We start from the raw sequence: 18,727 nt of genomic DNA, 5'->3' as shown, positions 1-18,727 counted from the left end.
GAATTGCTTCATGCAGGAAAAAGTCCCACAGTGATTTACAACACTATGCAGTTTATACACAATAAAAAGCCATTGGAACAAAACAAATATGAAAAGTGTAAATTCACAAAAACCACCCAGCAATATAAAAATAATCAGCCCACATTCATAGGAATGAACACTAAAAATAAATAACCAAAAGTCAAACTATTGGAACTCTTTCCAAATGCTTGTGAGAATAAAAATGTTTTTGGCTGGCACTATGAAGGTGACAAAGTCAGTGCCAAGGAAGCATCTTGGGGAAGGACAATCCATTATTTGTGGGTTGACACCCGCTGAATATCTGTTGGAGGGGGTACACAGAAGGACCTCAGATATTGATTTCACCTTCATGTGAGGAAAAGCAGTCCTTGAAGTGCTGGCGTTCATAGACTTTATATGTCAAGACTTTATATGTCAAGATTAGCACTTTGAATTGGGGTCAGGAAAAAAATATTGACAGTCAGCACAAGCTAGCCAGAACTGAAGTTATATGTTCAGGCCAGCTAGTCCTGGTCAGTCTGGCTACCACATTCTGCACTAGCTGCAGTTACTGAATAGTCTTCAAAGGTATTTCAACATAAAACACAATGCAGTAATCTGTCCTATTACCACATCACTCAAGCCAGGCTATCTGTATCCAGATAGGAAGGCTGAACCACCAGCCAAAGCTATTAAAAGGCACTTGGCGGCATGGAGCCCACTTGTTCCTTCATTGACAATGGAGGATACAGGAGTACCCCCCAGGTTTGCACACCTGTTTCTTCAATGGGATTCTGACCCATCTGGACGGGGGAAGGCTACCTACTGACTGTACATATCTCTTGTCTGAGTTGAGCTTCAGTTTTTTGTCGCTCACCAATTCCATTATCTAGGCCAGCCACTGGTTCAGCACATCTGCCACGACACCTCTCAGTCCTTCAAACAATGATATGCAGGAGACAAAACAATACTGAACTGTAAAGGACAATATGTTCTGAGAAAAATATGAAGGAAGTACTGCTTGTGCAAAGGAGGCTCTTTGAGAATGACGGACATTATGTAGCAGGACGGTGATCTCCTGCAGCTTAGTACCATGTAAAGGAGGTGTGGTGCATTGCAAGAAGACCTGACATCAGTATTGCTCCAAAACTGCAGATTCTCACACCAGGGAATCTGCGAGCAACTGTGATTTGCAAAGTAGATACTGTGGCTCAGTTGTTTTAACTATCAAAAAAGTATGCCACTATTTTCATCCCAAAACATTTGCATGGTTCCATAGAGTGTTGGATGAAGCAAGCAGGAGAGCCATAGCTCAGTGACAGAGCGTCTGCTTTGCATGCAGAAGGTCCCAAATTCAATCCCTGGCATTTCCGGGTAGGACTGGGAATGCGCCTGTCTGAAATCCTGGAGTGCTACTGCCAGTCAGAGTAGAACACGGTGGGGAACCTCAGGCCCAGAGGCCAAATCTGAACCTCCAAAGCCTTTTCTAGTCAGCCATTGAGATTTTCCCAAGGTCACACCCCTCACTGTAGTGCTCCACAGCCGCCTCAAGTGCTCTTGCCTGGCACGAATCTGTGCTTGAACTATGACAATGATTCTTGTTTTCTTGAATGGTAGATGGACTGTGTGTGTGTGTGTGAGAGAGAGAGAGAGAGAGAGAGAGAGAGAGAGAGAGACAGACTCTGGCTGGCTGGCTGGCTGGCTGACTGACTTCTGATGTTTGTGTGGTTGAACGAAGGTAAAGATTCACTGGCCCTATGCACCACTATCATGTGGCCCACAGAAGGTTGTCCGTGAGAGTATCTGACTGGCAAATGTTCTAGATGGGCTGATGGGTCTCCCTCAATAAAAGGCGGCTTCCTTTGTTCCTAAGCAAGTTGCTGCATTACTGGATGACTCATAAATTGAATAAAATTAATAGAATTTAAATAATGACCTGACAAACAGAATAGAGCAGAGTGCGTGCAAGACTGTTATCATGTACCATCGGAATATATTTCCTACGTGTATGTTCATGGGCACCTCTCTTTTAATTATGTCAGTAACCACGCAGGCACAGTGGATCCTGGAAGACTAATTTTTGCTGCATCAGAAACTTGCATTTGCCTGGGGCATATAACTGTTGCTTCCAAAGGGCAATCTGTGTTAATATGCACAATTAATTTGCTTGTAGTGGAAATCGGTACATAACCTAGTCCTGGTCCACAAGTGGTAAACAACTGCACTTTTTTGTGAGGTGGCCTTGAACTCTCCTGGCATAATATGTTGAGAAACTTGAGCTGGCTTCTAAAATCTGGGCCAAGTAGTTTGGCATCTAGCCAAGGAACACTTCGTTTTGATCCTCTTTAGATCCTCAAGTATTCTGGACAGCTAGAAATTAACAGTTCTTTGATTTGTAGCTCAGTGGATGATACAGTTGCTGGGTCACTGGATTGTGTTAAAGTAATCCCACTTGGATATAAATTTTTGGTCTCATTGTATTTAAAAAGGGGTGCAAATATAGAATGAATGTTGTATATTTATTTTTCATGCACATGAATTTCTTCAGCTCTTGCAGTTTAACAAGTGGGACTTATTTGATAGTACTTCTCTACAAGCCTGAAGTCTGGGCTGACTTGCAGAAATATTGCGCTACAGTGTGTGGTGTTTAGCAGTTAGAAATCTACCACATGAGAACTCTTTTTATAGTAGAAATACAGGGAGAGAGGAGAACCTTGAATTACTTCATGCCACCACCTGCTGGCAAAAACTCACCATGTTAATTGAAATCTAGGATGATGTCTCAGTTATCAGTTGTTTTGTCTGCACTACCTCTTTCCAGTTGTCATTTCCTCCTCTTTTGGTGTATACTGTGCTTTAGGGAAGGGTCATAGCTCAGTAGCAGAGCACGTGTGTTGCATGCTAAAGGGCCCAGGTTCAATCCCTGGCTTGTCTAGGTAGGGCTGAGAATGTCCCTTGGCTGAGATGATGGATTTTTCGAAGCTAGCCGACCTGACTGGAAGAGTCCGTGACCAGAGGGAGGAGGATTACCAGGAAGAATGGACGAAATTTAAAGACTATTTAGTTAAATATGTTAAGTTAAATTAATTGGAAAGGCTTGCAAATACCAGATAGGCTTAGGACTTAAATATGTAATGTGATAAATTACTATGTTGAAATTTAGATTGGGAAAGAAAGAAAGATGTTAAGTGACTAAGTTAATTTTATGAGAATATAGGTTTAGGAAAACCTTTAAAATGATATACACTGAAATTCAACCAAGGGGATACGAGGAAGTCGCTTAAGAATTTTACTAAGATTAGTTTTAATAAGGTTAGGATTTATGATTGTTTGTTTATTTGTTTGCGTGTTTAAACATTTTGTGGAAAACTAATTAAAAAAAATTGGAAAAAAGAGAGAATGTCCCTTGGCTGAAACCCTGGAGAGTCACTGACAGTCAGTGTTAACAATACTGAGCTAGATGGACCAAAGGTCTGACTCAGCCTTGACAGTTTCCTGTGCATTCATGAAAAACGGGTCAAGAAGGTGGTTTCTAAACATATCCCAAATGGGGTCCCTAAGACTGTTGGATGGCACCTTGTATACCCTCCTACCAGCAACTGAGGCAGGCTAGCTTGTGCCAAACATATTGCTCTGCTTTCCTTTGGACCACATCAGTGAGGCCGGGGAAGGGGGTCTTGTCCGTCTGGGCAGCTCAGGACCTCCATACACACTGGAAAGTTACTTCTGTACTGCTAACACAGCAGTTTGTCTTCACCCCTGGACGCACACTCCATTGTCTCTCGAGATAGATGGATGCCAACAAGGAGGATGTCCAGGAGTTACTGGGGATGCATTCACCTACCAATCTTAAAGTTAATAGATTATTTACTTTTATGATTGTTTGGTTTGAGTTAGTATATCATTAATACAGTTGGAGGAACTTACATTTGCCCCACTAAATCCAAGAAGAAATTCCTCACCTGTCTGTACTTTGAAGTTTAACTGTGGTTCTTTTCTTTTCTTTTTAATTTTTTTTAAATATATTTTCAGTATATCAACTGTGGTAACCTAGAACAGCTGTTGGATGGTAATCAACACCTGCCTTGGACAGTAAGGGTGAAGCTGGCACTGGACATTGCTCTGGGACTCACTTACCTTCACTATAAAGGCATTTTCCATCGGGATCTGACATCCAAGGTACCATGCGTCCCTATCAAATGAAACCATTTGGCAATAGATGTGTATTACTTAGCGAACTACAAACAATCTTGCGTAGTTTTACTTTTCTCCAGCCCCACTCAGTGCCTCAAACTGTAAAACTGTTACGTAAAATGTCACTTTAAAAGATTGTGAAAAAACACTGAAAACATAGTTTAGTGGATTAAACTTTCCCAGAACAACTCATGTTGTGTAGATGTCTGAGAAGAAACTAACCTGAAGTAGAGGTCACAAATAAATGAGTTAGGATTATGTTCCTGGGAAGGTGGTTGCACAACTTCTTTAATTTGTTCGCAGCAAGTTATTCAAACTTCTAGTTCCCAAAGCCTAGGGATCCAGCTGCTACACATTTTATAATATAAAACTACAAAAAGATGCAGACATACAGACTTGTCTCTGTGTCCCACCCTACTTTCTTAAAGGTTTATTGCTGTATATTTAAATGTTCCCCATAACTTCAGATATATTCAACATTGTTCTACAGGTGACCTAAACTGCTACAGAGCAACACTAAGCTGGTAGTAGTTTTACTCCAGCAACTGTTCAACTGATGCATAAAACAGGGCTACAAATAATTGCATAAACTTTGCTTTTCAAGATGCTGTGTCATTATGACTATTTAACATTGCAGCTAGTAATATGAAAATCATTTCTTTCCTTATAAATGTCCCATTGTAATTGCAAACTGGTGAGGAAAGCAATCAGAAATTTATCACCTTGACGATTATCTGTTGTTTTGGCACTAATTCATAAACAACACTATTATAAACAGCTAATGATTAAAAAATAGTGATAGTGATAGCCATAGGTAAAATGCCGAGTTACGATGAAGGTTCTCATGCCAAAACTGCAAATGACCAGCTGGGATGCACTTTAATAGTCTGCCAACTCTGGGGAGATGGGACAAAATGGAATAAAGAGTTACTGTCTCTGTTCTTGGGAAGCAAAGCATCCCAAATGCCACATCTTCTGTTTATATGAGTATTTCCAGACTTCAGTATACTGATTTTTGTAACTGAACTGTGGTCTTTTTTAAACTAATTCAAATGGAGGGCAAATATTAACAGGTGGTATACTTATGGCTGAAGAGTTGTGTGAGCCTTGAAAGTAATTAGGTTATGCCTGAAACACTAAGATGAGAAGCTTTAGTACAACAGCACTTAGGCTGCATTGATATCACTTAATAGTGTAAAACTGTTTGGTGTTACAATATTGGTGAGCAAATCATAATTCCTGTTAGTGTTGCCTGTGGTTTCACTATCTTACTATTTAAGTGATTGAGATACAAACGATGAATTCTCCCGTTTGAATCAGCCCTGAACTCACTAGGTAGCCTTAAAAAAGCTACATCCTCTCAACATTGACCCCTCTCCCCATTTGTACTATGATGATATCTACCTTTATAGATAGTTAGAATTACAACACAATAATGTATTCATATGTGCAACCTTTTTGAAACCTTTAAATCAGGGGCAGGGAAGCTTTAGCAGCTGGTGGGCCATTTTGGCAGCTCCCCCATCCCCTGCAAACCAATTTGACAGCTGGGTGGAGCTGTCCACTCAAATTACCAAATTACCTGACTTCAACATGACATCAGATGACGCAGAGTAATTATTTTCCTTTGTCGCCATGGCTTGAGCCATGCCAGTAGATTAAAATCATTTGGATCACCTGCTTGAATTCAAGCTGAGAATACAAAGTAATTGGTTCTTTCAGCAGCACCAATCCTCACTTGCCAAGGAACAACTGGGAGCACACTCCAAATCATTTGTTGGCTGCTGTGTGTCTACCTGCTGCATACTTGACATCACAGGTATGGGGTATAGAATTGTAGAGTTGGAAGGGACCCCGCGGGCAATCTGTTCCAACCCTCTGAGAGGCAGGAATCTCACCTTGCAATCCCCCATCCACTTTGAAACCAAAGCAGACCTGCTTAGCTTTGCAAATGTACTAGCAGTTCTATTTCCTGGCAGAAAGCCCCATTTAATTCAATAGGATTTTCTTCTGGGTAGGCGTGGTTAGGATTGCACTGCAAACCTCCTTTGCCAGTATCTATCTGACTTGTTCATGTTTTCTAGGTAGGATCCTAAGAGGTTTTATATTTAAGCCCAGCAAAGCCCCTAATGGTTGAACATCTTTATCAGTATCACAAAGGACTTGTGTTGAACAGCTAAAATATTTGCATGTCTCACCATTTCTTCTTTGCTTTTAAACACAGCCTGAGAGGCATTCTGTGAAGCACAGAAGCTCTGCCTGAGGGTCCAGTTCTTTTCCTCATTTGAAAAATAGTAGCATTTTTGCTTGTATGCTTTCCAGCCAGATGCACATGCATGAAGCTTACAAGGAGAGACAGACAGCTCAGGGTTTTTTGAGGAAAACATCCTTGTGGACCATTTTGGGATCCTTATCAGACTAACGACCAAAGGTTCTTCCCTGCACCCTGGTCTAAATGCAAAATATACTGAGAACACTGTGGAGAATGAGGAGTAGATTTCCATGTTGCCATTATGCTTCTTGAAAAGTTTTCAAGATTTTCAAGTTTGACAAGCCAGAGTAGTACAAAAGCTCCATAATCCTAAAATTAAAAATCCTAAAATAGAAATACCAACATTACTTAAATGGTAACAATTCTACTCATCATATTTTTTTTATGCTAGCCTTTTTCCTACCTTCCTTTGATTTATGGAATTGCTATTTAAGCTAGTGAACTTTATATTTGGATTTAGATAATTTGCTTGTAAAACCTTCAAGTTGGCAGAAAGGAATAATGAAAAAGGATGAGAAGCAGGAGACAATGAGTTATTGTGAGGATGCATTTCTTACCTGTTAATGTTTTTAGATAAATCTGTTTGTCTGAGACAAACTTTTACAGTGCAAAATTGTCTGAACTCTCTCTTGTATATATATAGAGAGAGAGTTTATATCACACTTTTCAGCATAAATTGAGTCTCTTAAATGACTTCATTTAGCAGACATGGATTTCTTTAGCAATACTGTAAAAATTGTATGTAACCATTAAGACAGTAGCAGGATCATATTGTCCCATTTGGCTGTTTTAGCTAATGTGAAGGAAACTGTGGTAACATGCCTGAATATAAAGCAATCCTTCTTTGCTTTCAGCAGCACAAAGAAAATTAATGGAAACTGCATTGGGCCTGAACAAGCTATTGCTAGTGGATATCTTTTCTTATGTGAGAAGAAAATAAATGTTGAACTTCCTTAGCAGGATTACACTGTGCAAAGCAGATGTTAAGCTCTCTCAACACACAAAAGGAGCTTTATGTTCACTCACATCTGTTTATGTATAAACATTTGTTAACTCTTTGGAGCTCAGTTTCAGCTTCTTTAAGTGAAGATTTCAGCCTAAGGAATAACTCAGGTTGTATAAACTTCCAGAATTGTATCTCTGGGGAAGTCTCCACAGAGAGATTTGATCATGTATTATTGGACTTTTTTATACATGCAATGTAGCAATACATTCCACAGAATTTGAATCTGCATAACGAGGGGCCATAGCTCAGTGGTGGAGTGCAATATTTGCATACAGAAATATTCCATGTTCAATCCTTGGCACCTCCAGCCTGTGAAAAGCCTCTGTGCAAGACCAGTCAGGGTAGAGGGTACTGGGCTAGATAAATAGAGCAGTGCTAGTCCCAACCACCATGTTTCAGATGGTGATGGGTGATTGGACATACAAAAAGCGCCTCTCTCATTGACCTCAGTGGACAGGCAAGATTAAAGTAGGGCAGGTGGCAGTCCTTTAAATATCCTGGACTGAAACATATAGGGTTTTAAAGACAATGACTTTGAATTTTGCCTGAAAACAGTATGGTAGCAAACCTGATTTTTTTTTTTCCTCAAGGGGAATACAATTCCATCCAAAACCTATTGCTAGACTGTCACTCCTTACTACTAACCAAGAATTAAATTCATTATAAATACTTATTTTCAGGGATGTTATAGTTGACAGTGAGTATTCTGAGTGAATGTCACCATTGGTTCCCAGTCTGATTGCCTTCTCTTTATCAAAATAAATATAATTAAAAAGTTTCCCAGAGACCTTCTGTGAAGCTCAATCCAGAGACATATCTATAAGAATTACCCACAGTTGCCTTGTAGAGCACAGCTTGGCTAATCAGTGATGTGGGTTTTCTGGAATAATTTTCTGATGTCCTTGTAGTGTTATCTGATTTAGCAGATTGCCCGTGTTAATTTGGGTCTCAATACATATTAGTATTTGAACTGAAATTTGATTAGAGAAGAAACTAAATAAAGCACAATTAATATGGCTTAAAATTGGGGTTTAAAAAAAAAATATCTATATGGGACTTACCTATGTACACATAGATTATAGATCTGTAGAGTTGAAAGAGACCCAAAGGATCACCTAGTCCTGCAAATGCAGGAATTGCAGCTAAAAAATAGCTGACAGGTAGATTTAAACACTTCCAATGAAAGAGAGTCCCTTTCCCTTCTAATATAGTGCCTTTCCACTGTTGAACAGCTCTTACTGTCAGAAAGTTCTGCCTAATGGTTAGTTGGAATCTCCTTTCTTGTAATTTGAACCCACTGGTTCAGGTAAAACACGATGCTTTGCAAATAGCATTCTAAAATAAACACAGGAAAAACAGAGGAAGTGGGAGGGAAATGCAGGCAGAGAAGAACATGGTGGTTTCAATTACACACACTTTGACTTAGTTACAGTAAGGTATAGTTATTGGGGTGAAGGGGCAGCAAATTTAGAGAGAACAGGAAAAGGGAAGCTTTGAGCGAGATAATGAATAGGAATGAGGTTAGGAGACAAACTGTGGGTGGGTGCCATAATGATTGAAAAGGGTATCTCAAGCAGAGTTTGACATGAAGCTATGTTCAAACAAATTCAAAGCAGTTATTCTTATTGGAATACTTGTAAAAGTTTGGACAATAAGATATGCCTCCCATGCATTGTTTACATTTAAGGAACAAAATATTGAAGGCTAATGCAGGAAAACAAATGAATAGCAACCACTCACTGATCAGCAACATATTTTTTTTTGAGAAATACAACTCTGTATTCAGGGCATATAGTTTGAAAGTTCATAAACTGTAAGAGAAAGCTTAATTTCATTGTATTATACTAAAAGCTTCTTAAGTAGGTAGAAAAATTACTTGCCATATGAAGCACCGAAAAAGAACCCTAGCATTATCAAATGGCTGCTGCCCAACATATGGTTACTTCTACACCAACTGCTGAATTTTCATCGTGGTTTTAACATTGCTGTATGATTAATGTTATCCCTCTAGGATTTAGCTGCATTTTGCAGTGAACAAATAGTTTACCACAAGCAAGCTGAATGAATGCATTCTTTGACGAGAGATAACAAAGGCCATAATTGAGAAGCTTTAGTGTGTGTTGTGTTGGCCTGATTTAGTTGACCTTGTGCAATTTTTTAAAACTCAAAGTGAGCTGTGTGTGCTATAACTGATCCAGGTTAAAATAAAATAAATATTAATTGGGACCTAGGAATCAAACAGGAATCTCTGTGTGTCCATGAGAGAAGTACAATGAAGATCTGAGACCTCTCCCTTCCTCCCCCTCCCCCTCCCCTTTCCTATCTGCTCTTTTTATGAGCAGGCAAGTACCTGAATTTATTTGCTGGTTTTGCAGGTTACAACTCAAGAGAAGTCCATAAAGTCACTGCTGCCTGCTGTTAACATGGATGTGTGTGTTACGCACAGTGGGCGATGCAGTTGTGCAAGAAATTAAACTGGACAAAACTAAAACAGAACATAACTTTACTATACTTTCATTTTATAATGAAAGGCTAACAGTGGCCAGTGCCAGAGGCATCAGTACATTAGAGAGAACAGTACACAGACCAGAATGCTTAATTTCCCCCATCTGCTCCTTGTCTTTGACAGTTAAGTATCATTGTAATGATGTGGTCATTGCTCTCCAAATCCATTAAAGACTACAGTTCACAGTCCTAGTTAACCTACAAAATTTTGGCTAAGTGAGACTTGACAGTGGCTTGCAGACATTGGAAGCAAGTTATTTTTTAATTTTAAAATAGATTAAATGTATGTAGTGATCTATTTTAAAAAGCAAAATCCCAAACATGTTCTGAATTGAAATATCAAATGTTCTACCTGAGATCTTAAAATCAGTAAAAAGGGGGGGGGGGGGAGAAAGGAATTAACACAGTGCTTAAACTACAGCCTAAATGCAGTGTAAACCTATAAATTATAATTCATAGTAGTAATAATCCATGAACTGAATCTAGCAATGATTTCGCTTAAAGATATCAAACAGCACAAGAGCCCAATGTATCATATTTGTTCCTTGTTCTGCTTGGAACTCATTCCTAGATGTGTTTGCTCAGAAATCTTGCTGGGTTCAGTATGATTTGTTCCCAAATGTGAATAGAATTTCCAGCCTTATGGTGCGGTTGTATACTTGTTGAGAATTCCTACTGTGTTCAAGGGGGATTGCTCCCTAATAAGCATGTTTAAGAGTGGAGCCTTAGGCTGCAATCCAATACATACTTACCTGGGAGTAAGCCTCCTGAATGTAATGCAGCTTACGTCTGACTCAGCAAGCATAGAATCGCACTCCTAGTTTCTCTAGCCTCCCAAATGTTCCTGTGCTATTGGGTAATTATTCAGGTAACTGTTGCATATTTAGAATTGGGGTGGACATTCTTTTTCCCAGTCAAACTGTATAGTAAACCAGAACAGATTGCTAAAAAAAATGAGCAGTAGCTTTGGCTGATCTTCAGATCAGTCATATCTGGAGATTGCAGAAGCCAGAGTTTTAGTAGGTATATCTGCCTAGGACTGTATAACTAGTCCTCAAATACATACACTTGGCTGCCTATTGGCCACCAGGCCAATTTCAGAGTTTTATTTCTGACACACAAACCCCTAAATGGCACAATAGGGGCCTGATTATCTGAAGAAACACCCCATATTGTTCTGGCCAGGCTTTGTGGTTGGAGGCTCCTCTGGCAGTGCCATTGCTGACTGAAGTCACAAGATGACGCACCAGAGGGTCTTGGCAAGAGCACTCCATTTGTGGTACATTCACTCCCCTCAGAACTTCACCTGGTTCATACTTGTCTATATTTATGCACCAGCTAATGACTTTTCTCTTCAGCCAGGCCTCTTAAATTTGTGGTGCATGTGCCTGCATTACAATGAGAGGTGTTCCTTGTAATACCTGACAGATGGATTAATTACTATGATTAATGGTTTGTTAGTTGATTGTATATTTAATTTTGTGAGCTGTCTCGAGATCGCTTCTGATGGTGGGATACCATATAACAACACACTCTTTCTTGCATTGCTTCCTAGTTTTAAGTTTTTAATGGTGGGATTCAAATGTGGACCACACTAATTCCCCTCTTCTTTTCATTCAGAACTGTTTGATAAAGCATGATGAGAATGGATATTCTGCTATAGTTGGTGACTTTGGCTTAGCAGAGAAAATCCCCGACTTCAGGTAAGTAGCATTGTCAGCATGAATCAAAATGAGGAATATTACTGCAAACATAAAATATGGGGGAAATCCTCAGCTGTGGGAATAAAATGGCAAAGAAATTTAAAGGTACTGTCTGAAAATTCAGTAAAGCTTTTAATCTGTCAAACAAGTAGTGACCATTCACAGCAGCAGGTATTGGTTATAAGTTATTTAACAGAATCAACTTCTCATTGCTAATACCTGTAGTGGGAGAGAGAACCATTTTGTATATACAAACAGAATTAAACTTGCCAAACAGGGCAAACAAAATCAAATATAGTTATTAGTTCTAATTCTTCTATTTCATGCTAGATTTCTTTTTGAATTTCTTCTAATAGAGAGTGGCAGCTTTCAGATCAGCAGCAACCTGCAAAACTGAAGCTGAAGAAGAACAGGACTGTATTCCACCTGTTTGCAATTATTGGCTTTTTTTAGCCCACCTATTTATATTTTCTCTCTTGTATGCCCCAGTGTGTATATGTATCTGTCAAGTGAGGATAACAGTCCCAGCAGCAACTTATGAAATGGACTCCAGACCATGAAAGCTTATGCCATAATAAATTGGTTAGATTTTAAGGTGCTATAAGCCTCTTTGTTTTAGCTGCAATAGACGTAAGACTGAAGTTGCTCTGGGAGTTTTTACCAGGAGTTTGCATAGTGGCTAAATGAGGTCATCTCCTAAAAAAGATAGATGTTGGTGCTCACCTTGACATGCACCTTTTGATCCTCAGTGTTTGCTGCAGTATATGTTTGCTCAGTGATGAATATAAGTACTTTGCACATGCTCAGGTATATCTTCCTTTACACGATCCGCATTTGAGTTCTCACACTGAAATCAGTTCCTGAAAGTTCCATACAGTTCTTTCAGATATCATCAAGCCACTTAGAAACCTTTCTCCTTGCCTTCCTGTTTTTCATTTTCTTTTTAAAAAAAGATATCAAAATGGTTTAACTGCTGTGTAAAGTACCATGAATACTAATAAGTGGGGTTCTGTAAAATTACTATTTTAGTGACTATTTTGACCCTGAACATGCTTCAAGCAGTTATGCAAATCAGTATTGTCATATTCTTCCCATTGGATAAGTGATCCATTAATGAACTGAACTAGAACAGTTTGGGTGAAACAAAATTAACTAAAAAATGTACTGACTCAACACAGCTGCTCTATAAATATGGAAATGAATTATTTCAATTTCCAGGAAGCGTCCCATCATGCTTCCTAAGTAGAATACTTTTCTGAATTGTCTAGGGAGAAACTTCTGAATAGTCTGATTTGTCATGGGATATTTTGTTCAAGATAAAAATTATCTGCTACTGAATGGTGTTCTGAAGTGTCAACTGTTGCCTGTTAATGATATCTGAAGACTTGCTCTAAAGAGCCTAGAATATGAAGAGGCCTTTCAGAAGAAAGGACAGAAGCTCTTTTGGCTTGCAGTGGTACTCTGGCCGCTTCACACTTCACCTCTGCTCTCTCCATCACCTTCTGTTGTCCAGACAAATAGAATCAATATGAATGGCAAGAGAACAGCTTGTACTTGTTCCCATGCTGAAAGTGAAAGGAGTTACAAAGAAATGCTTAATTTGCCAGCTTCTAACCACCTCTCTTTAAATGTTTAAAGTGAGAAACTACCAGTGGTGGGCTCTCCTTACTGGATGGCACCTGAAGTGCTGAGAGATGAGCCATATAATGAAAAGGTTGGTCTTCTTTAATTATACATTAGTTAATAGATACTGGGTTGCTGGTTGCCTGGCATAGTTGGGGGTGGGGGACTTGTGAGCATCTGTAGCTTTAAAGCTGTTCTAACATGATAGTAATTAATACGTTTAGCTGAATGGGTCCTACGTAGAAAATTCAATTGGAATCTGCTCCTTCCTGAACATGATTTCAGAGTTCTGTGGATTACTATAGATCCCATTTGAATGGAACAACAGCACTTTTTATTTCATTAAGTGGAATAAATATCCAAGGTTTCTGTTTTTCTTAATTTTCAGAGTAGCAAAAAATGGGTTTCTCAACCTTTACATTTTTATTATGGCAATAAATGCTTCTAGATAAGCAAGTAAAAAGCAGCACAGCATAAATCATATGAAACCCTGTGCCTGCAAGTACCTAGCTGAATTATCTCATATGATAGGTATGATATGCTATAAGGGAGGTTGTTTTCTCTAGTCATACACATGCTGTTTTGTTTTGAATATTGCACAGCAATGTGTTATGTTCTTTCTCTTTCCTGTGAGTAGTATTTTCTATAGCTCTAAATACATTTGGTAATTGTTTGGATGAGCTCTCTCTCCCAATTAATACTGCAACATTTTCTGATTTTCCTTGTTTGGAGTGGGCAGTGGGATACATGTACATTAGATGTACATTATTTTTTAGCACACCACATTTTTGTCCAGGCTCTCCCAGACTGAGCTTGAATATGTTCTTCTGGTTTGCAACAAAAGCCAGTTTTGCACAGTACTGATTAGCTGGCCTCAACCACAGTCACATCTTCTCAGAGCAGTTTTAAGAGTCAATAAAGGTTAGCCATTTTTTTAAAAAGTGTAGTAAATATACACTTGATCATATAACAATACAAATTGGGCAGCCTACCTGAAGCATGGAAGGGAAAGGGAAACAGCCAATTGGACCTTGATCTGGGGCTTGCACACATGCATTGAGCAGCAGAGATGGGGAAGCGGAGATCACCTCAAAGTTGAAAAGTCCACATTGAGCCCTGTTTACAGGTACATCTCTGGGTCCTAAGATACCTGTTCAATGAACGTGCTTTTATGCATTATCCCTTAGGAGAAGGAAGTGAGACTGCCACTCTGCAGGCCTAGGTTTTAATTGCTTGACCTAGAACTTTGGCAAATGTTGGAAAGTAAAAAACGTGAACACCATAGACAACACTTTTGGCATGTGAATGGGGACGGGAGACCCTACCAGATCAGGCAGCATAGGAGTGCTTGTAATAAAGTTGTGGTCATGTTTTCTTTCTCCCCCTCCACCCCTCCTCAGGCGGATGTATTCTCGTATGGCATCATTCTTTGTGAGATTATAGCAAGGATCCAGGCAGATCCAGACTATCTCCCTCGCACAGAGGTAAGCAGAGTGCATTAACAAGGACTGGAAAGGGAAGAATCCTCAAGAATTTCGCTGGGTCATTAATGTTTGCAGAGTTGCTGAACACATGATGAATGACCGCTATATAAGTCTTCTAAGAAAGCATTCATCCTCTGCTACAGTAGCAGGCTGAGACTGGCAATAACCCCTTCTCTCCACTCCTTCCCCATTTAAAGCACATAATTATACTTTGCAGGTGAGTGCTATATCAGGAATTAGTCATGAGCTTCTATAATATCTGACTGGTATAACCCAAAGCAGGTTATTGATGGTACCTTATTCACTGAAAGAGGACTATCTGCATAGGAATCCTTCTCTTCTAAATTAGAAATACATTTTGGTATTGGCGAGTTGCCTCACTACCTCAGTGAGCAGGATAAGAGAGAAGTTGTCATGTCCTACCCTACCTATGCAGAAAGTTCCAGGTTCAACCCCAAGCATCTCCAGTTAAAAAGACTTGGTAGGCACTGATGTGATAGACCTCTGCAGGTGACACTTGAGAATTGCTGCTAGCTGAAGTAGATGATGCTTGGCCAAATTGCAAGTAGCCTGACCTGGCTTAAGACAGCTTCCTATGAAATATTCTCAAACTGAAAGTGTAGAAAATGTCTTCTCTTTGCAAGAGAAGGGGGGATTTTGAGGCAGTCATCTTGCCTTGGAGAGAACTTATGAAATTACCAACTCTTAAAGTAGTCCATGCCAAAGTTATTGCAAAACTAGATGGATTATGATGCAAGTTGAAAGTTTTCCTACTTCATCACAGATACGTTATGCAGTTTATTTATGCATTTTAAGCTGTAGATGGCTAAACATTGTACAGTTAGGAATGTCAGGTTATATGAGCTGATGAATTCAGCTCATATGGCAGAATGTTTAGGAGACAGTAGGTGTACCTCAGTGTCCATACAAGATCAAGGCACAAACTGAGACAAGAAGAAATTACCCTTTCCCCTTGCCATTGCTCATATCTACATAGGAACCTTGCATTTGCGTTAGAGCACTAATAGATGTGATTTGGTGTGTTGCTTGTATGGGGAATAACCTATATATGTAATTCATTGTATTGCTTAAGTAGAGAATTATTATCTGTAATTCCCTTTCATGCTTTGCCTTGTAACACTGTCTTCATGATTTCCTCATTTCCTCGTCTAGCACATGTTTCCTCCCCGTATCTCTCTTGTGCCTCAATTGTTAACTTTTCCCTTCCTTTTCTTTTTCCACCTCTACTTGCAGAATTTTGGGTTGGATTATGATGCTTTCCAGCACATGGTGGGAGATTGTCCCCCTAACTTCCTCCAGTTGGCCTTCAACTGCTGCAATGTGAGTATATTTAAAGGAAAAGAATGGAATGAGCATATTTCCTAAAACAAAACATCAGTACACTGAGGCCTCTGGTACCTTGAATAAATGGTTCATGAGGGACTTGGAGGAGAGGGCATCTATACAATCTAATGTTAGATTTCTGGAATGCAAATAGGATATTTTAAAGCAAAGAGGATATTTTAAAAGTTATAGTTCCTCTGCTCCACATTGCTTTAGATGTATGGCTTTGTCAAAATGAAACATCAGTTAATCTTTCTTCCATGTAACATAACAATATGCCTGTAGGTATTGTGAGAATTAATTTATAAAAAACCAATAAAATCATGTTTTTGTAACATAGTGCTATGTGTACAGATTTTTCTTCATGACTAAGCTCTGATGTATCTTGTCACTTATTTTGTTAATAGATGGACCCAAAATTACGTCCTTCATTTGCTGACATTGTCAAGACACTGGAGGAAATTCTAGGGAATTTGAAAAGTGAGGAGGCTGAAAGAGAAAGAAAGCTCCTAAATCTGGACAGCACAGATCGAAAACCCATCTCAGTTTCCAAAGGTAGGGATCAAGGGGAATGAGCACAAAGCTGCTCTGATTTACTAAGCAAGAATAACAAAAATTGTATTATAGTGAGGGTTCCTTTCTTGAATTTTTGATGGGGAATGTAAACCAGAAATAATACTTTTATTTCTAAATAAGAAAACTTGACTTGAGCTGCATTATCACGAAATTCAATATTGATGTTGCGTTGGGGAAACAAGGTGTGTGCCAAAGCCCCTTTTCCCCAGACAGGCCTATGGAAAAGGTACAACTCTGTCCCAGCTCTGTCAGTTCAGGTTGGGGAGAGAAAAGGAAGCTGCTCTGTTTGCAGTGGCAGTAGCAGGACAGTTGGTATGATGGACACTCTGCAAGTGGATCTCCAGGATGTTGTCTTGTCTTCTCTCTGCCACGCCCCATGTGTAAATGTGAATTAGAATTGCTCTGCTTAAATGTCATTAAGGGTCAACTTGACTAGTGGAGTAAAATAATCCTTTGTTTGGTGTCTTAATCCTTGCAGGATCAGAGGAGGTGCCACTTTGAGAACAAACTTTCCCCCATACCCTAATATCATTTCTGAGACACCCATTTTTTATGCATCATAGGCTATGACAGATGAAGACCAGTTCTCACAAATGCTTTGTTGCTTGACATTAGTCCTCTTATTTTATTTTTCAAAGGGAACATTTTATTTGAATATGATGTAAACTTTTATCGTTCATCTTTTTTATTCTTACTTCCCACTTTTTCTAAAGCCCTGCTCCGTAGGTACCCAAATTCTAACTATATAGACCTCAAAAGGAAACTGTTACATAAGTAACTACTAGCTGTTAGTAGCTTTTTCTGTAGCTTGCACTTTTGGAGTTTAAATATCTAATTTTAGAAGCAAACAAGGCTCCTGGTGTCTGCTGTGCCCTTGTGAAACAGATTCCAGGAACTTCATCCAAATTAAGCTCTTCCTTGTTGGCTTGGGATGTCTGACCTTTAACCAGAGGCTGACTTATTGCAAAGTATTTCCTAGAGACTATATCAGATCAGTTTGAATTCTTGCAGCTTTGAAGACTACTGCTGCAAGTTGGTTTGTGGAAACTGCGAGTGAAATGAATCTAGGGACTGGATACATTGTTTTGGGCCATAGGTGTCATTACCCCACACAATAAGGATTGAGGACTGTACGGAAAAGTGCCTTCATTTGAACAGTGATAGCCGCTGTCAGCTTGATCCAGAGTACACTGAGTTCTTCATTCTTTGCAATATTAAGGGCACTGGAGACATGTGAGGAGAGCTGTACTTGGCATTGTGCAAATGAGGAAGCGCTTTCATATCTGGGAGATACATGTGGACCCTGAAACTTGTTCAAAAGGTTTCTGTATCAGTGCTGGTTAATTGCAAATCCTTTAATGTACCCAGAAATATGTATGTTTAACATAATAAAACATAGGAAGCGTTGGTGTTAGGATTGGATTGTACCTTCTTGTAAAGCATCACACTGCCCCCTGGTGTGCTTAGAGAAATTGCAGCCAAAATTTGGGTACCTGTTCTCAGTTTTGAGAGGAAGCTGTTACATGGCTGGGACAGCTACTTTCCACTTGACCTTAATATTTGCAGTTGCTCTATTTAGTGATGCATTATTTACATGTATTTAACAGATTTTACCCCCAAGCCCAACTGCTGTGTGTCATAGTTTCTGCACTGGACTATGTGCTGTTTCAAAGCTGATGTGGAATATAACCTCTTCACTTCCAGAGGGAGGTATTATTGTTTGCCTTCACCTTTCAAAGCACAGGGGTGTCTTTGCTCTAAGGAAACCTCACGTTGAAAACATCAGCCTTTAGTAGCATGAATTTGTCTTATAGTCTCATGAAATGGTGGCTGTCCTCCTCAACTCTTGTTCTTGGGAACAATCTGCTAGTGCACAGAGCACAATAATAGAATGGGAAGGCTATATCTCCTGTTATGTTGGCCTTTGAAAATACTTGCCCACATGTAATAGAGATAAGACTTGTTATTCTGTCTTCAGTCTTTAACAATTGGTACTTCATTCCCCTCTAATGGTCTATGC

The 18,727-nt window shown here is 39.4% G+C and overlaps 1 protein-coding gene across 2 annotated transcripts in view; it reads left to right on the top strand.

The window, feature by feature from the left end:
- TESK2 (testis associated actin remodelling kinase 2) overlaps positions 1–18,727 on the top strand; it is a 55,383-nt gene that overhangs the window by 32,287 nt on the left and 4,369 nt on the right. For both annotated transcript variants that reach the window (XM_081009399.1, XM_081009398.1), the window contains exons 5-10: positions 4,033–4,179; positions 11,598–11,680; positions 13,319–13,394; positions 14,704–14,787; positions 16,042–16,128; positions 16,539–16,686. In XM_081009399.1, the coding sequence (XP_080865525.1) occupies positions 4,033–4,179; positions 11,598–11,680; positions 13,319–13,394; positions 14,704–14,787; positions 16,042–16,128; positions 16,539–16,686 (625 nt within the window). The remainder of the gene's footprint in view (positions 1–4,032; positions 4,180–11,597; positions 11,681–13,318; positions 13,395–14,703; positions 14,788–16,041; positions 16,129–16,538; positions 16,687–18,727) is intronic.

Source organism: Podarcis pityusensis, assembly GCF_964106645.2.
Source record: "Podarcis pityusensis genome assembly, chromosome: 6".
Classification (NCBI taxonomy): Eukaryota; Metazoa; Chordata; class Lepidosauria; order Squamata; family Lacertidae; genus Podarcis; species Podarcis pityusensis.
This window is presented reverse-complemented; position numbering and strand designations above follow the sequence as displayed.